The following is a 24,346-nucleotide window of genomic DNA, read 5'->3' as shown; positions in this document are numbered from 1 at the left end:
AGTACCCCTGGTACTTGGAAGGAATCAGTGACCATGTCTTATACTTTGTTCAAAGTGGATCAATACTACAGGCTTTCAGGAGACCACGCCCTTCACCGTGAGAGCAGGTGTCTTTGAGACAGTAAGTGAAGTGCCCCAGGGGACCACAATGTTTCTGTCCTAACAGACCTTCTCGTGACCCAGTCAGCCCATGTCAAGGGACCTCTTCACGGGCACCTGCCTCGAGAGGACCCGAACTTCTCAGCACGCACGCCCACAGTGAGCAACAAGGACTGCCAACACCAGCCAAGCACGAGGTGAGCGACCCCCTCACCCCTGAGGTACGTCCCAGCGACTCTGAGCGGGGGGATGGCCGTCCCTCTCCTTCTACTAGAGGAAAAGGGCCCGGGGAAGCTGATGAACCCTCCCAGCTCCCGTGGTGGGGAAGGATGCAGGTTTCTATACCTCCTTGTTGTCTCTCCAGGTCTGGGTAAGGATACAGACTTGGAACTCAGATCCTCATCAGGAGAGGATACCAACTCAGTAAGCCCTGTGCCTGGAATCTAAAATCACACCTCGTGCAATCTCAAGGAAATGCCACACCACTGCCATCTGTTCCAGGACCCAGATGAGGACCAACGCTAAGCCAACCCCACCCACGCTCACCTCCGAGGCTGACACCTGTGAGGCTGTGCGACGTGCAGGACATCTGCTCCTCCCGTTAGTCTGTCTAAGCTCCCTCCCTGGAGGTAAGTCACCTCACCCGAGGCCAAAGAACACAGATCCTGTGGCCCTGGCTTCCAAAGACCCGCCCCCACAGCAGGAAACCCTCTCCCCACCACTGTTCGGGGTCCTCACCCGACGCCTGGGGGAGCCCTGCCAGCAGCTCTCGCTCTGCTTACTCCCAGGGGACGGCTGTCTCAGTGAATGGATCTTCTCTTCTCTCTGAGCACATATGTCTTTTTTTTTAATTTTTTATTTCTTTTTTATTTTTTTTGGTTGCACTGGATCTTCATGGCTGCACACAGGCTTCCTCTTGTTGCAGCGAGCGGGAGCTTCTCATTGCAATGACTTCTCTTGTTGCACGGCACAAGCTCTAGGGTGTGCCGGCTTCAGCAGGTGCAGAGCACAGGCTTAGCTGCTCCATGGCGTGTGGAATTTTCCAGGACCAGGGATCGAACCTGTGTCTCCTGCACTGGCAGGCGGATTCTTATCCACTGTGCCACCAGGCAAGTCCCTGAGCACCTATTTCTCGCTTCCCCTTTCCTGCCAAAACACACTCTGACTGCAAATCAACCCTGAATCTTCACTGGAAGGACTAATGCTGAAGCTCCAAAACTCTGGCCGCCCGATGCAAAGAGCTGACGCACTAGAAAAGACCCTGATGCTGGGAAAGATTGAAAGCAGGAGGAGAATGGGGTGACAGAGGATGAGATGATTGGATGGCATCACTGACTCGATGGACATGAGTTTGAGCAAGCTCTGGGAGTTGGTGATGGACAGGGAGGCCTGGTGTGGTGCAGTCCACGGGGTTGCAAAGAGTCGGACACGACTGAGCGACTGAACAACAATATCACTCAAATGCTGAACTGGCCTGGGACCACCCCCATCTGCCCCACTGTGGCCCCCTAGAGCGGGTAAACCACCCCAGTCCTGGTGTAGCAGACAGGCCACCCAGGGAGAACAGGGCTGGAGCCTTGGGGGGCAGGCCAGGCACTGCCCTGGCCCCCGGTCACCCATCACTTCTCTCAAGGACCAGTGTGCGGCCTGGGTGGCTTATGCTTTATACGATAAGACTGGTAGAAAATTCCCCGGCTGTCAGCTCTGCCTCAGTGGGCCAGCTGGGTGCATGATGAGGCACAAACACGTCCTAATCAGGTTTCGTGTCAACAGTTAAAACAGAAACAAAAAGTTTTTTAGAGGGAACGACACACTCGACATTTGCTCCGAGGACCAGACATAACCACGTTATCTGTGACAACCCACGCTCTCAGTGGCTCAGAATTTAGAGAGAACTCAGGTGGGAGGGCAACGACCCTGCCCTGAGACAGAGGCAAGGCTGTGCCCACATAGAGGGTGACACTCAGTGTTCCCCCTTAACCCCCAACCCCCAGGGAAATCTGCTTGCCTATGGCTTCTAAGAAAAACTGCCACATCAAATTTCTACTTAGACACCCAGAAGGGTTGCAGAGACTTTATACACAACACAGGCTGATTTCTTCCTTAAAGAAGCAACAACTGATACACCCAGACTTGTTAGCCCCCTGCCTCAGGGGGCCCAGGGCAAGCCAACCTTTGTTCAGTGAGCGAGACCCGCCAGCCGCATACGTACATGTCGCTGCCCGGGTTGGGTTTGACCGAGTCCTCAGCGGGGAGACAGCACTCCATGATTTCATTGAAGCCTGCGTTCCCGATATTCTTGGCAAGCTGCAAAAACAAAAGTCTGTTTCAGTGCACTCAATTATTAATACCTTCCACCGCTCCACACTACTCACACAGCTGATGATTTATTTAATGGTCGCTAAGAAATAGAGCAATAAAGCGGTTTGCCTTTAATGAAGTTGGACAAAACCCAAACCCCAGAGGTACCCATAAAACCAGAGACAAGAAGCGCCTGTTACAGAGGAGGCCTCTCGTAAAACGTTCCCTGGACAGAAAGCCTCCGTGGACTGGGAGGAGTAGGCACTTGGCTCAACTCAAGTTTCTATTCTTTCCCCAATCTCCCACCCCAAGAAGAACCTGCGCTCTGGCTGAGAGATCTAACAGCCTTTACTTCTGCCAGTGAGGGGGAGACCTGGGCCAGGAAGCCAAGATTCGCATTCAATCGTGGTTCTATTTACTGGCTTTGTAACCACAGGCAAGGCGGCTTCCCTGAGCTTCCGTTTTTTACTAGAAAAATGGGGATGATACCTACCTTGCCAGCCTACAAATAATGATAAAATGGGATTTTATGTGAAAGCATTCAATACACTAAAGCACTGAAAACGCGTCTGTTTCAAGGTAAGATTCTCACTTGCTGATCAACCCCCTGACCTAGTTAGAAAGGAGCAGGTTTCATTGCTGCTCCCTGACACAGGCTCTGTGCTGGATGTGGCGGGTACCACGTAAATACCATGGCTGGTGGCAGCCAGGCCACCCAGCAGAGTGGCACTTGGCACACTCCTGAATGGGTGCACAAATCCGGAGTGACTGGGGTCTTAGGAGCAGGGATTTATTTGTCTCACCTCCGGCACCCAGCTGAGCACCTGACCGAGATGGGGGTTCTTCAACCTCTAGCGAAACAAAGAAACCGAACGTGAACACCAGGCCCAGTGCAAATCAGGTGACTGGGGTCTTAGGAACAAGGACTTATTCATCCCACCCCCAGCACCCTGCTCAACACCCGACGGAGACTGGGTTCTTCAACATCCAATGAAACAAAGAAACTGAACAAGAACACCAGGCCCAGTGCTTTGCAGAGAACAAGTATTTTCATTTCGCATTTCCATGTTGAAAACGACAACAGTGGGAGCAGGTACACTTCTGGGGCTTCTGCCCTCAGCGAACCACATGGACACAGGCGAGCAGGATGTTCTGGGAAGTTAGGCTGTGCCCGACCGGCCTCTCTCAGGGGGCGCGGCTGAAGGAACAGCCAAGGGGTCTGGGTTGGAGAAAGCCACGCTTCCTGGTGGCCGGTCACACGACATGGAGAGGGGGTCATGGTGGGGGTGGGGTGTAAAGGACAGAGAAACACGCCAGCTTCATGATCGGGGTGGGGAGCCTTCCTGAGTCTTCCTAGTCCTTGTGAACCAAGTTCGGGATGTCCTGAGCCCCAGGCTCTCAGGAGACGCTGCCTGGGCCTCAGGCCGGGTCCCAGGGCCTCTGGTGGCAAAACTCCAGGCCGCCTCACTGCTCTGTCTCCGGAGACAAAGTTGATGATCAGAGTAGCATGCCACAGTGGGTGACGCGGCATACCAAGACTCTAGACTGAACCCCAGTGTCGGAGCCCAGGTTGAGAGCCAGACACCTGCTCAGGCCCCACCGCTCCGCACAACATGAATGACGTCCCACAGCCAAACATAGCCGCCTCCAGCGGGGTGCCAGGACAAGCCCCTGCATCGCCCCCAGGAGCCCCCGGGGCCGTGGGCAGACGGGAGGGGGCGAGGGGAGGAGGAGGATTCCCGGGAATCGGGAGCTGCCTCCCTTCTGCTGGGCTTGGCTGGCTCACAGGGGTCAGCTGGTCCAGGGGGCCACCACGGCTGTGCGTCACAGCTGCCCAGCACGGGCAACGGGCCACCTCACAGCCTCGCCGAGTCCTAGTGGATGGTCCAGCCCCCGGAGAACCGTCTGGAACAAGGAGCCAAAGCACAGCGTTTGCAGATGGAGGGTGCAGCACTGTGTCAAGAAGACGGGGGCCCAGCAGGATAGGGCAGGAGCCAGGGCAGCAGGACGGCCGGTTAACCAGCCCCGACCCACACGGCCTCTGCTCCCAGAGCACTGTCCCCGGACGGGGGGCCTCATCGAGGGGACATGGGGCCCCAGCAGATCTGGGGGGTCCTGGGCGCTTACAAGCCACGTCGTCAGAGAAGTGAGCCCCAGGGATGGCCAGAACACACATGGGACCCTCGGGCAGGCTGGGCTCTAGGCCTGCTCCAAGGGGCTCAAACAAGACAGAGGTGAACAAAAAAGCAAAGGAAGGGACCTGTGATGAGGGCTGAACCAGCAATGCAGGAATGGAGACAGCAGGATGGTGGGAGAGCAGGGCTCTGCTCTAGACGCACCCCCCACCCCATGCCCTGGGACTGCGTCTCCCTGATGCGCACAGCACCTGAGGATGGGGTCCAGCAGTGACACATCCCTGGAGACCCAGGGCACCTACCCTCTCAGGCCCCTGAGCCAGAAAGGGGCTGTGGGTTCTCTCTAGAGATGGTTTCCAGAGTTTGGGTGAGGACGGGGAGCCACCGGTGCCCTGTTTTCATGCTCCCGGGTGGAAGGTCACGATTCCTGAGACATTCTGTCTTCCTGTACTTGTGCCGGGAGAAGAGGAGTGGACAGTGAGAGAAAAGACCTCCCTGCCCGAGGGGCTCGGAAGGACGGACACCCCTGGGACACCCCCAGGATGCAGCACCAGGTGGGTCTGCCCCTCTGGCCCCGCCTGGGCCCCGAGTCCAAGTCTGGGATTCAACTACCCCCACACGTGGGAACCAGGTCAGCGGATGCAGCGATTTTCAACAATGAATTGGACCTTCAATCTCCCAAGTGGTTCCAAATCCACGTAGGAGAATGGGATGTCATCTCCTGGGCCCCCTCAGGTCCCAGAAGGTTTGAAAGCTTGGAGTGTATGGCACACAGGTAGACAAAAACGGCTCTGGGAAAGTGAAAGTACTTGACCCTTGTAGGCAGAGCTAAGAAACAGCAGTGAGCTCTAACCTGCTGCCTCCAAAGAAGGGAGCACAAAAAAATACTCTGAAAAAAACTGTGTTTCCCCTGAGCCTTTAAAATGTTTACTTTAGATATATTTTATGAAGTATACAATACACTTCTTAGTAACTAAGACAAATGCAACTATACATTACATACAGGTCTTGGTTTTGGTGCTCAATTTTTTCTGATAGGGTTTGTGGTTTTTAAAAAGTTCATAATTGTGATTTAAGAATAAACCTTTTAGCCACCTTTTTAAAACAAAGCTCTTGTTCAGGCTAGATAAGACAAAGGACCTGGGACAACGTCTGGAGCATGACAGTCACTCAGTAAATGGGGGCTGATGCTGCTACTTCCTGTTGCTCTTCGTAGCCTGAATGGCTTCACTTCAGCCCCGAGCGAGACAGCGGTGTCATCCATAAGGAGGCTCTCAGTTTCTGAGGGTTTTCCTCTCCCCTCTCTTGCTGTTAGATCTTACAAACAGATCCAGCTGTTAGTTCATTTGCTTTACATTTAATAGCTTGTTAACAACCTCAGGAGAAGGAGGCATGAGGAGGTCACAAAATGGGCTTGAATCAGGATTGTGTGCTCCTGGGGTTTCTGACCCCATTCTCTGATGTTAGATGATTTTTAAATTACTGTGGATGCGGGTTATGTTGCTTCAGTTATGTTTAATTTTTTGCAACCCCAGGGATTATAGCCCGACAGGCTCCTCTGTACATTGGGTTCCCCAAACAAGAATACTGGAGTGGGTTGCCATTTGCTTCTCCAAGGGATCTTCCCAACCCAGGGATCAAACTCGTGTCTCTTACGTCTCCTACACTGGCAGGCAAATACTTTACCATTAGCACCACCTGGGAAGTCCTTTAAATTACTGACTCAAATTCAATTACAGAACACTGAAGTTTTCTTTAGTAACTTCACTTACAATGTGAAACTGATCATATGAAACTAGGAGTCTCATACCAATAATACTGTTCTATGAACGATCTAAAAATCAGAGCTGAAATCATAATCTTTTGTGTTAAGGAGGAAATTCATCTTTTTAAAATTTGCTTTTCAGAAGGCTTTCTGAAAGTAGAGTTGCTTTAACATCTAAGGGTATTAAGCTGGTGCACGCCAGTTAAGATGGCACAGCTTCCCTGAACTAATCAAATTAATACTTCAATTACCCCAGTTTCCTTCCACTGAATAAGGGGTGATACCAGGAGGAGGAAAAGGGAAGAAAAGATGACTGCCAACCAGCCACCTTCATGGATGCTGCTAAAACCACTCAACTAAACATGGGACTTCAGCATGCTTGAAACAAAAACAAATTAAAAAGGAAATGGTGAAACACCACATCAGGGGAAGCTGTTTGCAAGACAATTTAGACAGAATTAAAGACTTCCATCATGAGGGCTATGCTGAGGCCATATAGGGGGACAGGGGCAGCATTTTACAGGATGAGCATCTGTCTGTTCAGAACGCAATGCCGACAGGAAACAAAGCTTCCTGTTCATGTCTCTGCTGTCTCCATCAGGCTGTTCGAAAACCCCGTCTCTTGTCACAGGACCCCCTGGTGCTGGGACCCTGGCTTGGGGCAGGCTGCAGCCTCGGATACGCCGGCAAGTCCTCCTCCAGTTCACCATTGTATCTCTTTCAGAGAGTACACAGGGTCTAGTTACCATGTGCGACCCCAGAAGACACACTCCGATAAACACACCAGCCCCGGACCCTGACACCACGGCTCTGTGAACCTGAGAAGCTCACAAAGGGAGCAGTTGGTCCGGTTGGAGGATTCACACGTTACGACACGCGGATCATTCTTCTGGGAGGATTTTGTTCCAATTTTTCTAGAGGAGGAGATGACAATACTTGATAGTTCTTACTATGCACCAGGTGGAATTCTAAACACATACATGCACACACAGGATGTGCATGAGTCAAGCCTTCAGGAGATCTTTTGTTCAGGCAGCATCTGTCTAAACAAAATAACTGGGTGCTTTAAAAAGGCTTGAAATTCTCATGCTTTACCAGTGTTATTAACACCTGACACACACTCTCCATCTATACCGGAGGAGTAAGGGTCTGGGCGTGGGGTCATGCCCGCAGTAACTGGGTTGGGGTGAGAGGCAGGGAGACGTCCCCCTCCTGCGAGTGGCTAGAGTTCAGGGCAAAGAGAGGGTGGGAATAAACCCCACGTGATTCAGGCTTCTGCCCTTTTGTTTTTCTGATAATCGCGGAGGAAAAGAGGCTTAGATAAGGGAGTTTAGGCAGAGATTAGACATCAGAAATAGTTGCAGCTGTCAGTTAAGCGGCCTCTGCCTGGATTTCTCCACAATGGCTGAGTTGGTCAGACTGTAAACGCCTGAGAGATTACATAGATGAGGCTCTGAGAGACAGGAAGGAAGCTCTGAGCCAGGGATCAGAGGTCACCTCCTCCTTTCAGCCAGACGGAAACATTTTCCTTCCAGCCCTTTTGGCACTTCCCTCTGCAATAGGCAACAGTCTCGTGTAGACCATCAGATAAATTTCTGAGACGTATTTAAGCAGGTGTAACAGATGTGCTGGTATCAGGCTCCCACCAGCTTAAACGAGCTCAGCTGTTAAACAGTCATTATTAAAAATTACATTCTATAAACTCACGATCAAATAAACTACACTAAGGAATTCCCTGGTGGTCCAGTGGTTAGGACTCTGCATTTTTCCATTGCTGGGAACCCAGGTTTGACCCCTGGTTGGGGAACTAAGATCCTGAAAGCAGTACGGTGTGGTTTTAATATAAAAATTATACTAAAAACAAAGTAGTCCTCAAAACTCATCACTTCTGATTTTACTACATCTTACTATTCTATTTTTGAAGATACTTGCAACAACAGTGTCTTGTGGGGTGAGCTAACTATATGTGTGTGACCAAACCTCTCTCTTATGGCTCATTCAGTGATTCACGTGGTAGCCTGAAAATGGCCCCAGTGGGAGTGTTTACATCATGTGACTGAGCAGACTACGAAGCAGGACGTCTTTGCCTCCGAGATAGTTGGCTGTAGACACTGTCAGGGATGGGGAGGGGGGATATGGAGGGGCTGCAGTGAGGTTTATGCACTCCCCACGGGGTGAGGCTTAGGGGGTTAAGAGTGTGAGCTCTGACTAAAGAGGCCCCCACTCCAGACCTGGTATGTGGATAACACATAACCTTGGGCTTGTTAACAACATTCTAAACCTCAGTTCCTCTTTTGTAAAATGGGGATAATACACCAAGGCCACGGGGTTGAAGAGCAAATGAGCTAATACACACAAAGTGCTTTGCAAAGTGCCTCACGCAAAATCAGCAGCTAAACCTCAACATAAACCAGTTAACACTTCCCACTGTTTCTTTTTTTTTTTAATCACGAGGTCGCAAAGAGTCGGATATGACTGAGTAGCTGAACAACCACAAGGGCTATATAGCAGCTACCCTGGTTTAGCAGCGCTCAATGAAAATACACGTGAGAGGTTCACGTCTATGCTGTCCCCAGTTACCAAGGTTTCATGTCCGCGCTGTCTCCAGTTACCCAGGACACTGCCTGCACACACAGATCTATGACGGAGCCTATGTGCGTTACGACATTAACAATAATCGTACTATGTAACAAAGAATATTCTGCTTGGGTCTTGCTAAAGATAGCTTAGTTTTAAACTTCAATTAATCAGCGATGCTACTAACTGGACTACCAGAACCCACTGTAATTTCTCCCAGCCTTGTCTTTGAAGACCATAAAGGAATTCCTTGGAAAGACACGAAGGATTTGTTTGACAAGATAGTTCAAAACGCATTACAAGTTCAGACACGTCGGTTCCAGAATGATCATCAATGAGACTTATGGCCCCTCGAGAGGTCTATTGACCACAGCAATTGATTTTCTGCCAAGACTATTGCTCTTGACATTAAAATCAATGGTAATCAATATCCTCTTAATATTTACTGTCCAATGCTTGGTTATCTCAACAAAGAACTTCAAACACTGCCTTCTAATCAGCCGTTACAGACTCTGAAAACACTCCAAAGAGCTCATGCTTTAGGTGCCCCCAAAGCGCTTGTTCCTTGATGGGACCACAGTCTCCAGGCTCTGAAAGTCACTTCGCAGAAAATGCTTCAACCTCTAATAGTGATCTACAGTGCATGGCTATGTGTATCTCTGAACCAAGAATGAGAGTTTTGTTTGTTTGTTTTTTAAAGAAATACAAGCAGTAGAAGCAAATATCATTATTTCTCCCCAAAGGCAAACAATAAGGGGCAGAGAAAAAGTCCACCCAAGGCTCGAGCCAGGTAGTGGCCGCAGACGCAGCAGAACCTGGCCGATGACTCTGGAGAAGGAGTCTTTCCTGTCTCTGGGCTTTGGGCTCCGTGTCCTCTCAATGCCCGGGGAGAATCGGACTCTGCCAACACTCATACCAGTCTCCACGCTCCTTTACGAGTTCACTTCCATTTTAGTCATTTAAGAATAAAGCTTTGCAACCCTCAATCTCTAGTAGCTGAGGAGGAGGGATTACCGGTGAGTTTCTAATTACCCAAATGTACTTGACAATATCAACAGCTACCAGGCTCAGGAGAATTTTAGGAGACCAAAATGGAAACCTCGCATTCAGCTCATCTGTGTTCACTCCAAAATTCCAAACTCAAGGGACCTAACACTTACCAGCAGTTCGGACGTTCCCAACACGTCTAGCGTCAGGGACTGCATCCTGGAGTAGTGAACGCCCAGCTCCCTGTGGATCCCGGAACATTCGATGCAGGTGAGAACGCCGAGGTTGGTGGAGAGCCATGTAGGATCTGCCAAAGACAGCGAGGAACACCGAAGCTTGTAAGGAGGGGCCAGGGTCAGGACTTGGTTCTTGTAGAGTTACTACTCAACATGGAGTTTTGATGCACCATGCAGCCAGCTCCTAGGTGCAGTGGGAACCCTCACCCATCACTAATTACCACCGGTGGCTCAGATGGTAAAGAATCTGCCTGCAATGCGGGAGACCCGGGTTCGATTCCTGGGTCAAGAAGATCCTCTGGAGGAGGGCATGGCAACCCACTCCAGTATTCTTGCCTGGAGAATCCCATGGACAGAGGAGCCTGGTGGGCTACAGTCGATGAGGTCGCAAAGAGTCAGACACGACCGAGCGACTGAGTACACACACAAGTCACACACAGTGCACAGGTGCACATACCTATTCCCCTTCATCCTACAGCTCCACTTGCCCATCCTTCCATTCATTTAATAAATGCTCCCAAGGGACAGGGCTGTGTGTAGAATAGGACACAGTGCCCTCTAGCGGCCATGGGTCCCTGGACACAGACCACACCCACCAGCAACCAGGTTGTATCAGCAAAGGGGACAGCCTTAATTCATGTCTGTATGTCAAAGATGCTAACAGTACCAGCAGAGAACACATACTATGTGCTGATGCCAAGCTCTGCTCAGCACAGAGCTGAAGCGATTACAGTAGGAACAGCTCCACCTGTAACAAGAGCTTCAGAAATTACAGGTGCTTTCCTTTAATAGCTCATTTAACACACATAGGAGGATCTGGACGCACACAGGGCCGGTGCCTTCACGATCTGGCTCAGAGAGGCCAGGGGCCTTCCTTGATACTGCGGAGTCAGACGCAGCCCTGCCTTTACCCAGGTTCAAACCCAGCTCGCATTGCATGTTCACTTATTTGCGAAAGTGTCCTAACCACGTGCCACAGTTAAGCAGTCAAGATAGGTTTGCCACATGCTGGGTTTACTGAAAAACTCGGAATTCAAAATAAAACACACTTGAGCATGTGAGCACACTCCGGAAGTTCAATTCTCTTTAGAACTGCTTGTTTGCCCTCAGAAACTCATTGCAGGTAAATACCGTAACCTTGGTCATGTGAATCGTGAAGTTATTTTTAAAATGTTCAAGGTATAAAAATTTTATCTGAGTTTGGAAACACTTCTGGGCACCTGTGTTTCCACTTTTCTGGACCTATTCTGCTGTTATCAACTGTGTCATGCTTAGTAGACATATATTTTAATATGTCATGTCATATTAAAGTAGGCTATTAATACTTTATAGTCTTAGCATTGTCTTAGCATTTTAAAACAAAAATGTTGTAGCTCTGACTTTGTTTCTTACAAGAGTGTTTTAGAAGTCCAAGTACTACATGTCCTCATTTAAGAAAAAAGTGTGATTTACTACTTTTGCCACCCACCTCATCTCCTGCCAAAGACATGTTATTAATGGTCCAAGGCCTCAGGAGGTAATTCTTCAAATTACCCCCAAATACAGCCTCCAACCTAACAGGGACCCCCGCCCCCCACCATGGCACGTCTCAACTGTCCACTCTATCTTTGCTTTGTTTTCAATAAAAATCATCATAGAATTAGAGGAAAGAAAAGCTAAGTGGCCATCCTAACCAAGTCACAACCTTTCCCATTTTACAAATATTCAGAAAACACTACTCTGCAGTTCCCCTGACCAACACCATTCCATCTGAATTATAAGAGTAAGCCAACTCTTTAAACTTTTAAAGTACTGTTTGTTAAAATCTACAATGATAATTTCTGTCCATTAAAAATGAAACCCCAGCGAATGTTAAAAGTTGCTCCAGTTGCGTTTGACTCTTTGGAATCCTATGCACTGTCACCCCCAGCATCCTCTGTCCATGGGGTTCTCCAGGCAAGAACACTGGAGTGGATTTCCATGCCCTTCTCCAGGAGATCTTCTGGACCCATGGATCAAACCCACGTCTCTTACATCTCCACACTGGCAGGCAGGTTCCTCACTGCTAGTGCCACCCAGGAAGCCCAGCAGGCTTTATCAAAACTCAGAAATAAAAACCTCATTTCACAGAACACGGTAGCTGGAAGGGGCCCACAAGCAGTCTGGACTGGTCCCTTCGCTTTCCAAACAGGAAAACCACCATCTGACAAAGCCAGTGGCTCTTCCAGGGCCACTGGCGAGACAAGGGCTTAAAGCTGCCGCAGACGTGGAACAAAGAGAGGGTGGATCAAACCCCGGAAGGAGGTGCAGCCTCCAGCCAACAGTGACCGGTGACCCCGGCTTCACCCTCGCTGTGTGCTTCTGTTTCCAGTTCTCAGAAAGCGTTAATAAATTTCAGCTCTCTCCCCTCCGGGGCCTGTCCTGGGGGCTGGGAGGCAGACACCCTCTCCCCACTCTGCACACAGTTCAGGGAGCCCAGGCTAGGCTGGGCTGCTCTGAACTGGACATGTGACAGGACAGCAAAAATCCGTGACCAGGTTCCACAGCCCCTGGGCTGGGAGGGGGCGGCTGGGTCACCTGGCGCCCCGCAGTCACAGCACACGTCGTTGCCCGTCATGCCCTGGACCTCCGAGATGATCTCCTTCGTCAGCTCCTGGACGATGTTATTTTCCCCTGTGTTGTCATCTCCCTTAAATGCGTTATTTAGAGCTTCTTCTTTGCTGTTTTGCAGCACAGACATCCATCTAGAGAAGTAACAGTGACGCTCTGTTAAATCCCAAGGACAATGGCCCGTCCCAGGTTCCTCTGATGCGTAACTTACATTTGACACTCCTGTTCATCCTCGGCTTGAAAGTGGTACGTCCTGTCATCTGCGGGGCAAGGAAGGGGTTTTTGTCAATTGTAAGCCTGGACAGTAATTCACACACAATTCCAAAGGAAAGTGGTTTGTAATTAACCTTGGGATGAGTCTAAACTCCACTAGGAAGTCAATGATTTGTGTACAATCAGGCACTCCCACCCCTTCGCAGGCAGGCCCTGGCTTGGAAATTGTAGCTTTGTGATGCAAATTAGCAAGCCACCTCTGTTCCTCCATTCAAGTCTAAAGAGAACAAAAGTCTTTTTTTTTTTTTAAACTTGCTGCAGAGTTGGTCCCCAATTGCTAAGGTCCTTCGAATAGTATGAAACCCTTTTCTAGAGCAAGGATCTTACAAGCTTTCTGGGTTCTTAGCCCAAAATGTGTAACATCAGTCCCCTTGTGGGAAAGCATCAGAGGAACACAAACTGAGAGCCAGGTGACCAAAAAGCTGATCAATAATTCTCAAAGTATCAAACTAAGGAAAGACAAGGAAAGATACAGGACCTCTATAGGCTGTAGGAGACTAGGAAGAAATAGCAGTAGCAATGTAAAGCCCTGGGACAGAAAAAAGGACACTAACAGAAGAAATGGTAAAATGTGAATAAGATTCTCAGTTACGGGCATCGCAGCCATGCAAACATCCTGGTTTTCACAGCTCCAGACATGGTCAGGAGGTGGTTCAGATGGTAAAGAATCTGCCTGCGATGCAGAACACGTGGGTTTGATCCTTGTGTCAGGAAGATAGATCCCCTGGAGTAGGATCACCCAGGATTCTTGCCTGGAGAATCCCATGGACAGAGGAGCCTGGTGGGCCACAGTTCATGGGGTCGCAAAGAGTCGGACATGACTGAGTGACTAATGCTAACGAGCTAATGGCATTAAGGCAGTTCTGTACTAAGCTGTCAGTATTAGGAGGGCTGAAAAAGGGATATATAGAAATTGTCTACAATCGGTCCAGAAACAACATAAAAAAGAAAGTTAAATTTAAAACACAAAAAAAGAAAGAAAAGGGGGTGAGGGAGATCCAAGTTCTGTAGACAGCAGGGCAGGGACGGGCAGGGCCTGTACTCTCTCGGGTTCACGATAAACATCGATGCCCCTCAAAGTAAGCAAACACGGCATCTCCAGCCTCTACTGTTATTATACTTGTGCAAACGCTTTAGTCCTCAGGAGACTTCTGGTGAGCTGGCCGAGAGGAGGCTGAGGCCCGGAGAGGTGAAGGGGTAGGAACGAGTGTATCAGGTTTTCTGACTCCAGGTTCCAGCCTCCTCCTACCTTTCTTCTGACACCCAGGGGGAATCCTATCCCCACCCGTTACTGAGGAAAGGAACAGGGTTTAAGAGAACTGTGTCAAGTTCAGAAAAATAAACTTGATCCTTCAGTGCGGATGTTAGTGGCCGAGCGGGACGTCACTGCCAGGTGCTGGGAAGAGAGGAGAGGCCACTTTCCCCACCTCCAAGTCTACCTGGGGTGCAGGGCCTCACCCACTCCAAGCAGACCCCGGGTCCTGGGGAAGCCCTTGCCACGGCAGGTTGTCCCGAGGCCCCAGTCTGACATTAGGCTAACACCCTCCATTCTCCCCAAGTCACTTCATGGTCAGACCAGGCACAGGCCCCGAGGAAAATCAAGGAGATGGGGTAGGGTGGGGAGACAGCAACCCACGTCTGTAGCTAATTCTGTGCTCTAGCACGTGAATGGTGGGGATCGGGAGAAATTCTCCGTGAAGACTGCCAAGTAAGAATTCCCTGGCATGCACACTAAACAAGATGACTTTACACCAAGAACAGTATCTAGGAGCTTCAGCTGGAGGGAGAAGAGCAACAGGATGTGGTCGGAACCCTGCTATGCCAGGTCCTGGACTGGGCTGCTCCTCCACTGTGGGCTTGGACTCCAGCTGGCCACCTGCCTTCCGTGTGGACCCTGAAGGTCCATCCCACTTAGGAGACTGTCCCAGACCATCTCCAGCTTGTGCACCTCCCACCCCACCGAGTGGACCACGTGATCTGAGGCTAACAGCTCAGGACTTGGATTTGTAAATGGGGGGAGGAGGGAGGGTATCAAGGGCAAGGGGGTCAGACGCGCTCCCGGAATGGCTGGCCTGGCCACAGGAACGTCCTCCTTGAGCAGCCAGGCTCACTGACAGCGTGATCAGCACGGCAATCCCCCTCGGGGGGCAAGATGGGTAAAGGAGGATCCTGCGGTGAAATGGCTAAAGCCAGCGGTCCGTCTGTTCTTCTTCTGGGCTCTCTGGGTGAGAGAGTCAAGCTGGCTTTGCAGGGTGAGGCTCAGGAGGAAGGGACGGTCCTGGGGGCTTGGTGGACCCACACCCGAAACCATACCCTTGCTGCCCATCTGTAGCTTGTGTTTCCTCCACCACCCACATGTGTTAAGAGAACACAGGTGTCTTGGTGATGCCTGCCCCCAGCAACCCGCTCAGCAGGAAGAGTCAGGCAGTCAGGCCGGAGGACGACCCCCAGCCTCTCAGCAGGCTGATTCCCCCGCCTTTCAGGAGGCTGATCAGGCCAGGGTCTTCTCACTTTGCCCTGTCTCCCTTGATCGTTCCAGGGGCTGTGAGCATCAACCTACATAGTAAACTCCCCAGCCTCAATAATACCACCCCACACATGTCTTTAAAAGCCTCGAGATCTGAGAAGAGACTGAGGCTAATAAGACAGCATTCATCTTCAGGGGAGGTCGAGAGGCCTCACGCCACAAAGGAGCAGACTGTGGGGTTCTCCTGGGTGTGCCTCCAAAACAAGCAGCATGCAGGAGCAGAAACGCTGATTCTATGGTGGGAAAACAAGTCAATTTCCAACCTGGGGGTCTCAAGGGCTCTGCTGGGGGCCACATCACACCAATACGACAGTGTTTCTAACACCCCCCAAGTCAGCGGAGTTCTGAAGACAGAGTCGCCCTGTTTTCACAGTGAAAGGACTATAGGCTGGAGGGTTGATCTAGCACGATCTCCTTGTTTACAAAGAGGAAACTGGAGGCCAGGGAAGCGGAGAGGATGTGGCGGGTTTACAGAGCCCCTGAGTGGAGCAGCTTCCTGTCCTCAACCCAAGAGACCAGCAAGCTGACCGTAGTTACCAGGGGGAGGAAGAGAGGACGCAGTCACCGGAAAAAAGGCATTTCTCCGTGAAAACCAATTCTTCAAAATGCACTGTTTGAAATCGGGTTGATGCCCTAGACGAGAGTTTAAAATAATTTCTCTGCAGCCGAGTGTCTGAGAAAGAAGCTTACGTGAAATTAGGTCAAAACACTTCTTCTCCTCGGGGTTGGTTTTCACTTGGCAGGTTAACAGGTTAAGCTTTGCGGGAGGCCGGTTAGCCTGTTGAAAGACAAAAACAAAAAACAAAAGCAGAGCTGGGTGGAAAGGAATGGGAAACCACAGCATCACTCCTCATCAAAATGCAGCAAGAACAGGGTCTCGCGGGGCTGCAAAAACAGCGACCAGAAGGCAGGCTTTCTCTGGAAGGCACGACACAGGTACCTGGCAGGGTGTCCCTGGGTCTCGGCTCCCAGGAGGCAGCTGCCCTTCCCTGCAAGGGACACTCTGGGTCCCACACCCCCACCCAAGTGGGGGGACAAGTGATGCTGGGCCAGCTTTGAGGTCCAAGGGCAGTGGGTTGGGTTCCCTAAGATCAAAATGCTCCCTGGCCAGAGCCCAGAGGCACTCCGTCCTGATCAGCTGGGAACACAGGCTCCCAGATCAACTTCTAGTGACCTCAAAGGGTTTTCCTGAGCACTTTCAGGGAGAGTAATCTCAGGGCACACACATAACAGCGGAATCATATCCCCGGCTTTCTGAAATAATGACAGATCATAGATTCATGATCCTTAATGCCAGCCATCTGTGACTGAACTTTCCACAAAACCCACTTCATTCACATACGTATCCCCTCCCCCCACACACACAATGGTAACAAGAGATCACAGCACCCTTTTGTCAGAGACGTGGCAAAAATGACTACTTTACTACCATTTCAAAAACTGTCATAACTAGTCCCCAGAAAGCAAAGGGCAGAGGATAAGAAGATAATTTCAGAAAAAAATAATTCCGAATGGCAAAATGCCCTCGGAAACCTTGGAGAAATCTCCCAATATGAAAGACTTGTCTTACCACCCACCACGCCGCTAAAGCAGAGACCGAGTCTAATGTCTCAGAGTTCAGCTGTTCTTACTCACCCTTCCTGAGGCCACCAGCCGAGGCAAGAAACGGCAGATGCCTGGATGTGGGACTAACCGAGACACACACTCACACGCATCCACACTTGAGCAGACCAGCATTTACAGACCCACCTCAACTGAGCTTGGAGTCGAGAGGGCCTCCATTCCAAGAGGACTGACCCTGGCAGCGTTTCATAAAAGGAACTTGAGGGTGAGCAGGAGCTGGACAGTCAGGGTTGGACTGGACTCTCCTGGTCACGGCCTTGCTGCCCTCATCTCTCACGTGGAAATCACGGGGTGTCCATCACAGTAGATGCCCAAAAGACGCCCCGGGTCATCAGAAATCCCTGCTCCAGGACTCTATGCTCGGCCTGATCCAGCACACCTTGACAGTTCCAAGCACCATAAACCCAGTTTCGGATCTGTATCAGGAGAGTTAACGGGCTCGGCGGGAACCAGGAGATCTAATGATATAGTTCTACAGTAGGAGCCCACACCACCACAACTGCGACCAAGCGCTTCCCCAAAGGGGCTTGGCCCACAAGAGGTATCCGTCTACTGTGTTACCTCTTGGGATCCCACAAGTGTTCAGGTGCACTCAGGTGATGTTCCTGGACTACTTCCAAGAGCTGGTGTCCACTGAATCTAGATACAGGAGCGGTGACAGGGGTGATGACAGATTGTGGTCAATGCAGAAACGCTTCCATGGACGGGAAGATGATTTTGAATAAGAATGGATACTTATACTCAGTTGCTGCTATTGTTCTTGTGGTTATTATCGTATGTGCTTATATGAGGCAGGCGCTGCTAAAAGCATTTTCAAAGAACTCACTCATTTAATTCTCCTAGGGAGGGACTGCTCCACTATTCACATAGAAAGTGACCCTGACAGTAAATCTGATGATGCAGGCACAGTTTGGGAGCAACGACACCAACACTGGAAGCAGGCAGCCCGGCCCTGGAGCCTGAGCTCCTGATGGCCCTCGACACGGCTTCCTGGGAAGCAGGGCCACTACTGGATTATCTCTCGGTGTCCTGAGTGCAGCAAAGAACCACACTGGAGTGAGTGCTCTCCCCTCCCTCCGCCCCCCTCCAACCTGCCTTCTTTCATTTTCCCTGGGCAGTTGGGAAAGCGGTTCATTCTTACTGAGACACAATTTCTCTCAAAGACAGGCTTCGGACTTCACCGTGAGTGCGCCATGAGATACAGAATATACTAGAAAAACATCCAGTGCCTATCTATGAAACAGGAATGACGATGGAGTGAATGTGGCTACTGTTCCACAAGGACAACCGTGAGAATGGTCCACGACACACAGAAGCTGACCACATTGAGCTGTTCTGAGTTTTACACTAACAAGGGCTTGCGACTGGCCCACTCAGATTAATGATGAGTTTGCCAGCAAAGCTATCCGAAAAATTCATGGGAGAAAAATTTTAAGCAGAGAACATTCTATCCATTAAATTGCCTCTGTGCTACAATTTTGGGGGCAATGCTCCCATCATTAAAATTCAGCTGTGGAACATGTCCGTCTAGTCCATCAGATACCAATGTTCCTTGAGGGCCTAATTTGAGGAGCCTTGGTTTAGTAGGAAAAAACTCAGGAAGGAGCAGAAAACAGACCTACAGCCCTATGTGTGTGCCATGAAAACACGGGTTATTAGTGAGGCTCCGTTTTAATCAGGCCATTCCATTTTCCCCCAATTTGTCAGGCTTTTAAAAAGGAAGCTTATATTCTTCCTTCTGCCTGATTGATAATCATTTAAAATTTTTTTAAAAAGATTTTCGTAAGAGCCAACAGACTTTTCTCTTCCAGCTTGGTGAAGTCTCCAGTCCTTGGCAGTGTGGCAAAGCGATGAATCTGGCAAGGAGGATATCTAATTAGAGTCATTTTGTCCCAAGGATAACTTCTTTCCGGTGCCAGAAAACACAATTAGCCTTGGCTAACGGGAAATACCAACTTGGGCTTCCTACTGAATCCACCCCGGATGTCATCACCACCGAAACACAGAAGACAACAATCTTGTGTGCCAAAGGCTGCCAGCTCCCAGGGAAGAAACTAGCTTTCCTATCAATGCGAGTACACCCTGAGCTTCTGCACGACATAAAGACCCAATTCTCAGCTGGGTGGCGGATTCTGCTCTTAAGATTCCCACTTACTTGGTCAAGTCTTGGAAAAACTGCCCCCTTTTTTTTTCTGATGGTAAATTAACACACTAAGGGAGATGCTGGCTGAACAGGTAAGCTACACAAGGAACCAGATTCAAACCAGACCAAACCAAACAGGCCTCTCTCTTTTCTCAGTAGAGGATTCATTCACGTGTGAACACTCTGTGGATGCGGTGGCACTGGGGTGTCGGGGTCTGCCTTCTGTAGCATACAGGGAACCCCACTGAAGAAAGAGGGTTGACTTGTTTCCCAGGGGAGGCAGAGGGTCAAAGCCTCTACCTGCTACTCTTCTGGGCTGGAGGCAGAGGTCATCGAGGGCCAGGCAGCTAAAGGCAGGAGGAGGTGTCCAGAGAGAAGGACTCCCTGCAGCAGAATCCCCAGAGAGGAAACGCTAACTCAAAGGCAGGAGGAGGTGTCCAGAGAGAAGGACTCCCTGCAGCAGAATCCCCAAAGAGGAAACGCTAACTCAACACGCGGTGGGGTGGCAAGCTGAGCTGTCCCCATACTAGTAGAGCTGGTTATAACAGTAATATCTGCTGCAAACTGGGACAACCCGGCAACATTTCAAGAAAACTAAGCCTCTGTATCTTTTAAGAGGAAGCTCAAGCAACAGAAGTGATGAGAACCAATGTTGTCAGCAAAGGATTATCAGAAATGACCAGGCCTGTTGTCATCTCTGAAGTGTAGGCAGAACCACTCTTTGGTTCAAGCTGAGGCCCTGGGTCTCGTGGACACGCCAATGAAGCCGAAGAGACCCGATGACTTTAGGGCTGTAAACAAGCATGCAGGGAAACTCAGTCTTACTTTATAACATTTTCTGCACTGAGACATTAAACCTGAGTTAAAACAGAGTAGATAACAGTTGGAAAGCAAACCACAGAATCACAGGTGTTAGGGCAGGAAGGGAACCTGGCCTTCCTCCATTTTTTCCACGCTCCATGTTAAAGAGGATTGATGACTGAATCAATCTGCTTTCCTTAGTCTACAGCACTATCACCCCGACACACACACACACACACGCACGCACACACACACGCCTATATGGACAGAACATCACATTAGGACCCAGGTCAAAGGTCCCCAGAGACCCCTCCTGACTCTTGGCACCCACTACTTCTATGGTCTCTCCCTCCCCACACAGAGTCAGAGGACATGAAGGAGGCCACCTCTCCCAGTGGAACACAGACCATGCCGCAGTGCCATCCTTCGAGTGAGGTTTACTCTGTCTCCTTGCTCCTCAACACGGACAAGGGCTGTTTCCCTGGAACCACACTGAGCCATGAGCTCCGTCCACGCGCCCGGGCGCCCAGAGAGCCTGTGTGCGCTCCTGCCCAGCTCTGCCCCTCCCAGGGGAGCTGGTGATGGCGGGGAGGGAAGAAGGCTCTTCTCTGCCGTGGCCTGCGGTCAGGGCCAGGCCTCTGGCCTGGAGCGTGGGAACACAGGCCACCACCAGCGTCCTCTGTCACAGCAAAACGGCCACCAACTCCACCTCCAAACATTTAACAAATGTCTACCAGCCTCCGTGGCTTTCACCAGATCCCATGTCCACGCCCAGTAAGGTGATAACAAGCCTTAAGACCATCACAGACAAGGGCTGTGTCTATAACTGTGGTTACAAGTCCCAGTCTCTGCAAGCCAGATTAGCCAACCATCCTGTTCCAATTGGTTTTCCAATTGGCTCAGCCTATGTTGGCTCAGTTTCCTGCACGGGCAACTGTATACAGGGTTGAGAAAAGAACCTGATGAAGGCTGGGTGCAGTGTTTCTGCAGTGAAGTTACTGAAACCTCTCCTCTCTTGGATTTCTGATTCCCAGAGTCCTGACCGCCTGCTTTTCCCTAATGGAAAAGAAGAAATCGTCCCAAGTGCGACATTCAGTTTCCAAACAGAGACCACCCAACTCCTCAGATGGTCCTGACGCTGTTAGGCAGCAAGGGCCCCTGATCGGGGAACTGTGAACAGGAGCACGTGTACCAAACAGAGGAGGAACCCAGACAAGCTTTTCTCAGCAGGAAATGTGTTTAAAATGCACCCTCAGGGCCAGCACCCAGGGCCGGGTCCCCTCATGAGGCCTCCAGCCCGCAGCTCTCATCCCATTACCACGGGGACTGTGATGAAAGGATACTTACAGTGCCGTGGGAAATGGTCAGAAAGCCGTTTTTCACCGAACACTTCCTTTTCTGCCACACTTTTCGGATCCTTATAGATACATGGGCAAAGATGAGGAGTTCAGAGATTGTGGACGCAGGACACGACACAACACACACACACCCCCCAAGCCTCTAGCGATGCCGTCTATGTGCACACACACCCCAAGTCTGTAACAGCAATGCCATCTACACACACACACCCCCCAGCCTGTAGCGACGCCATCTATACACACACACACCCCTAGCCTATAGCGACGCTGTCTGCACACACACACACCACCCCCAGCCTGTAGCGATGCTGTCTACACACACACACACACACACACACACCCAGCCTGTAGCACACCATCTACACACACACACACCCCAGCCTGTAGCGACACCGCCTACACACACACACATCCCCTGAAGCCTGCAGCGACGTCATCTATACACACCCCCTGAAGCCTCTAGCAATGCCATCTACACACACACACACACCCCTCAAGCCTCTAGCGACACCGTCTACACACACACACACCCCCCCGCAAGCCTCTAGCGACGCCGTCTACGCGTGCACACACACCCCTCGCCTCTAACGGCGCCATCTACAGACGCACACCCCTAGCACACCCCTCGCCTGTAGCGACGCCGTCTACGCACCCGTCGCTCTTCTTGTAGAGGTTGCCGGTGCGCTCCGTGCCGTGCTCCTTGTTCCCCTGAGGCTGGTGTAAACTATAGGCCGTGCTCTGGCGCATCTGCAAATCCTGAAAAGGGTCAAGAAGGGAGTTGTTTTTAATCCTGTCCAGATTCCAATTTTCAAAAGGCAGCACACAAAGACACTCACGCCCTTACAAAAAAAAAAAAAAATTTTTTTTTTAAATTAGAGAATTTCCCCTCTTAAACACATCCAAAAAGGGACATACAAGTCATATCCTGGGACCCATAAATACCACCCACAGGCTGGAGAGGGAGATAACAAACACCGGCATCCCCAAACTGGCTGAAAGGAGGAGGGGCTGTCTGGCAGTGACTTGTGAAGTGACTTAGATTTCACTCATTTACAAGCCTTAAGTCCCTGATGGTGGCAAGAAGCTCCCGGCGCGGCAAAAGCGGCCTTTGAGAAGGAAGGAAACACAGCACGCTGACAAAGGCCAGGCTTTCAGGCAAAACACACAAACAACATTCCGCCTCTTTCTTTGGGCAAGTTACTAAGCTCCCTGCCTCAGTTTCCTCCTGGGAAAACAGGAAACAACTTCTAGTCAGGACCGTAAACCTAGGAAGGCTTGAGGGAGACCACCTGTGTGAACACCTGGGATGTTACACACACGAACAACACCCTCCTTCTGACCCCATGCACGCCAGCAGCAGGGCCACGGGCATCCCTCGGGGCAGACCGTCCACCCCGTCAGCTGAGAATCTGGCTCATTCCACCACACCTGGCAAACTCCAGCCTTCTTGAACTAACTTTTCATTATAGCATGAGGCAGGGGCCAAATGCATTCTTTTGCTCTGGCTATCCTGTCCCAGCGTCATCTACTGAAAAGATGACTCTTTCCTCATTGGAAAGTGAAAGTCACTCAGTCGTGTCCGACTCTTCTGTGACCCCATGAACTGTAGCCCACCAGGTTCCTCTGCCCGGAATTCTCCAGGCAAGAGCACTGGAGTGGGTTGCCATTCCCTCCTCCAGAGGATCTTCCCGACCCCGGGATTGAATCCAGGTCTCCTGCATGGCAGGCAGATTCTTGATCATCTGAGCCACCAGGGAAGCCCTTCTCACTGCACTGTCCTAACACCTTTGCTGAAAATCCACTGACCGTAAATGTGAGGGTTTCACTGATTTATGTGCCCATCTTCACGTCAATGCCACACTGTCCTGACTACTACAGCTTTGTGGTAAGTTCTGAAACCAGAAAAGCTGAGTCCTCCAACTTTGTTCTTCTCTTTTAGGACTGCTTTGACCATTCTGGGTCCTTTTGCATTTCCGTATGAATTCAGAATCAGCCTGCGGATTTCTGCAAATAGCAGCTGGGATTTTATTTTGATAGGGACGGCACTGAATCTGTAGGTCAATTTGGGGGCATGCTGCCATCCTAAGAATAGTTAAGTTTTCCAATCCATGAACATGGGCTATCTGGCACTGACTTTTTAAACTCTGGAATATAGGTGAGATAATTCAGCAAAAAAAAAAAAAAAAAAAAAAAAAAAATTTTTTTTTTAAATCTTCATCTGAGAAATCAATAATATGCACAACCATTCCATAACTGAACTGACAACAGAGCCTGAACAAGCAAGCTCCAGACAGCAGAAACATCCCCCTTTTCCACCGGGATTCATGCCCCTGAACAACTAAGGCAAACAGCTCATTCATGAGATGAGAATGGTCCCAGTTCCCACATTCTCTCAGAAGGGCAGCATACACTGGCACTAGACGTTTAGAGAAAACCAGCTTTAAACATCACTGGAAATGAATGCAGTGGAGGGGAAACAGAGAAACAATGTTCACTTATCTGAATCTCTGCGAAAGACTAAAAATAGACCTGTCAAAAGGCTACACTGTACAACCAAGAAATACATCTATTGATCTGGGGAGGGGGAAGAAAAAAACCCTGAACAAAAATAAGTGGTGAAACATGCGACACACTGCTGAAAGTGTTCATGCCATGCATATTAATCAGAACTCTTCACAGGTCTTATGAACAGGATATAAAGGACGTTCTTCTTTTCAGCAGCATCAGACACGATGCCAGAGGCTGGGGAAGAAATTACTGTTTTATTCTTCAGACAAGGTGTTTCCTGAATCAATTTGAAAGTGCAAGCAAATCTGAAACTATAAAATCTAAAATTTGTAAGAGGACTATAATTCATCTAACATAAAACTGAACCTGCTTTAGAACTATTGCAGCACCTTCCAGGTGACTTCTATTGTGACCCAACAAAAAA

At 50.1% G+C, this 24,346-nt stretch overlaps 1 protein-coding gene across 3 annotated transcripts in view; it reads right to left on the bottom strand.

Annotated features, from left to right (window-relative positions):
- ASAP2 (ArfGAP with SH3 domain, ankyrin repeat and PH domain 2) overlaps positions 1-24,346 on the bottom strand; it is a 154,126-nt gene that overhangs the window by 24,476 nt on the left and 105,304 nt on the right. For all 3 annotated transcript variants that reach the window (XM_065928560.1, XM_065928561.1, XM_065928562.1), the window contains exons 10-16: positions 22,067-22,170; positions 21,404-21,473; positions 16,180-16,267; positions 12,901-12,949; positions 12,657-12,823; positions 10,038-10,171; positions 2,312-2,406 (exon numbers count right to left, since the gene is read on the bottom strand). In XM_065928560.1, the coding sequence (XP_065784632.1) occupies positions 2,312-2,406; positions 10,038-10,171; positions 12,657-12,823; positions 12,901-12,949; positions 16,180-16,267; positions 21,404-21,473; positions 22,067-22,170 (707 nt within the window). The remainder of the gene's footprint in view (positions 1-2,311; positions 2,407-10,037; positions 10,172-12,656; positions 12,824-12,900; positions 12,950-16,179; positions 16,268-21,403; positions 21,474-22,066; positions 22,171-24,346) is intronic.

This window comes from Muntiacus reevesi, chromosome 3, assembly GCF_963930625.1.
Source record: "Muntiacus reevesi chromosome 3, mMunRee1.1, whole genome shotgun sequence".
In the NCBI taxonomy this organism is placed as follows: domain Eukaryota; kingdom Metazoa; phylum Chordata; class Mammalia; order Artiodactyla; family Cervidae; genus Muntiacus; species Muntiacus reevesi.
This window is presented reverse-complemented; position numbering and strand designations above follow the sequence as displayed.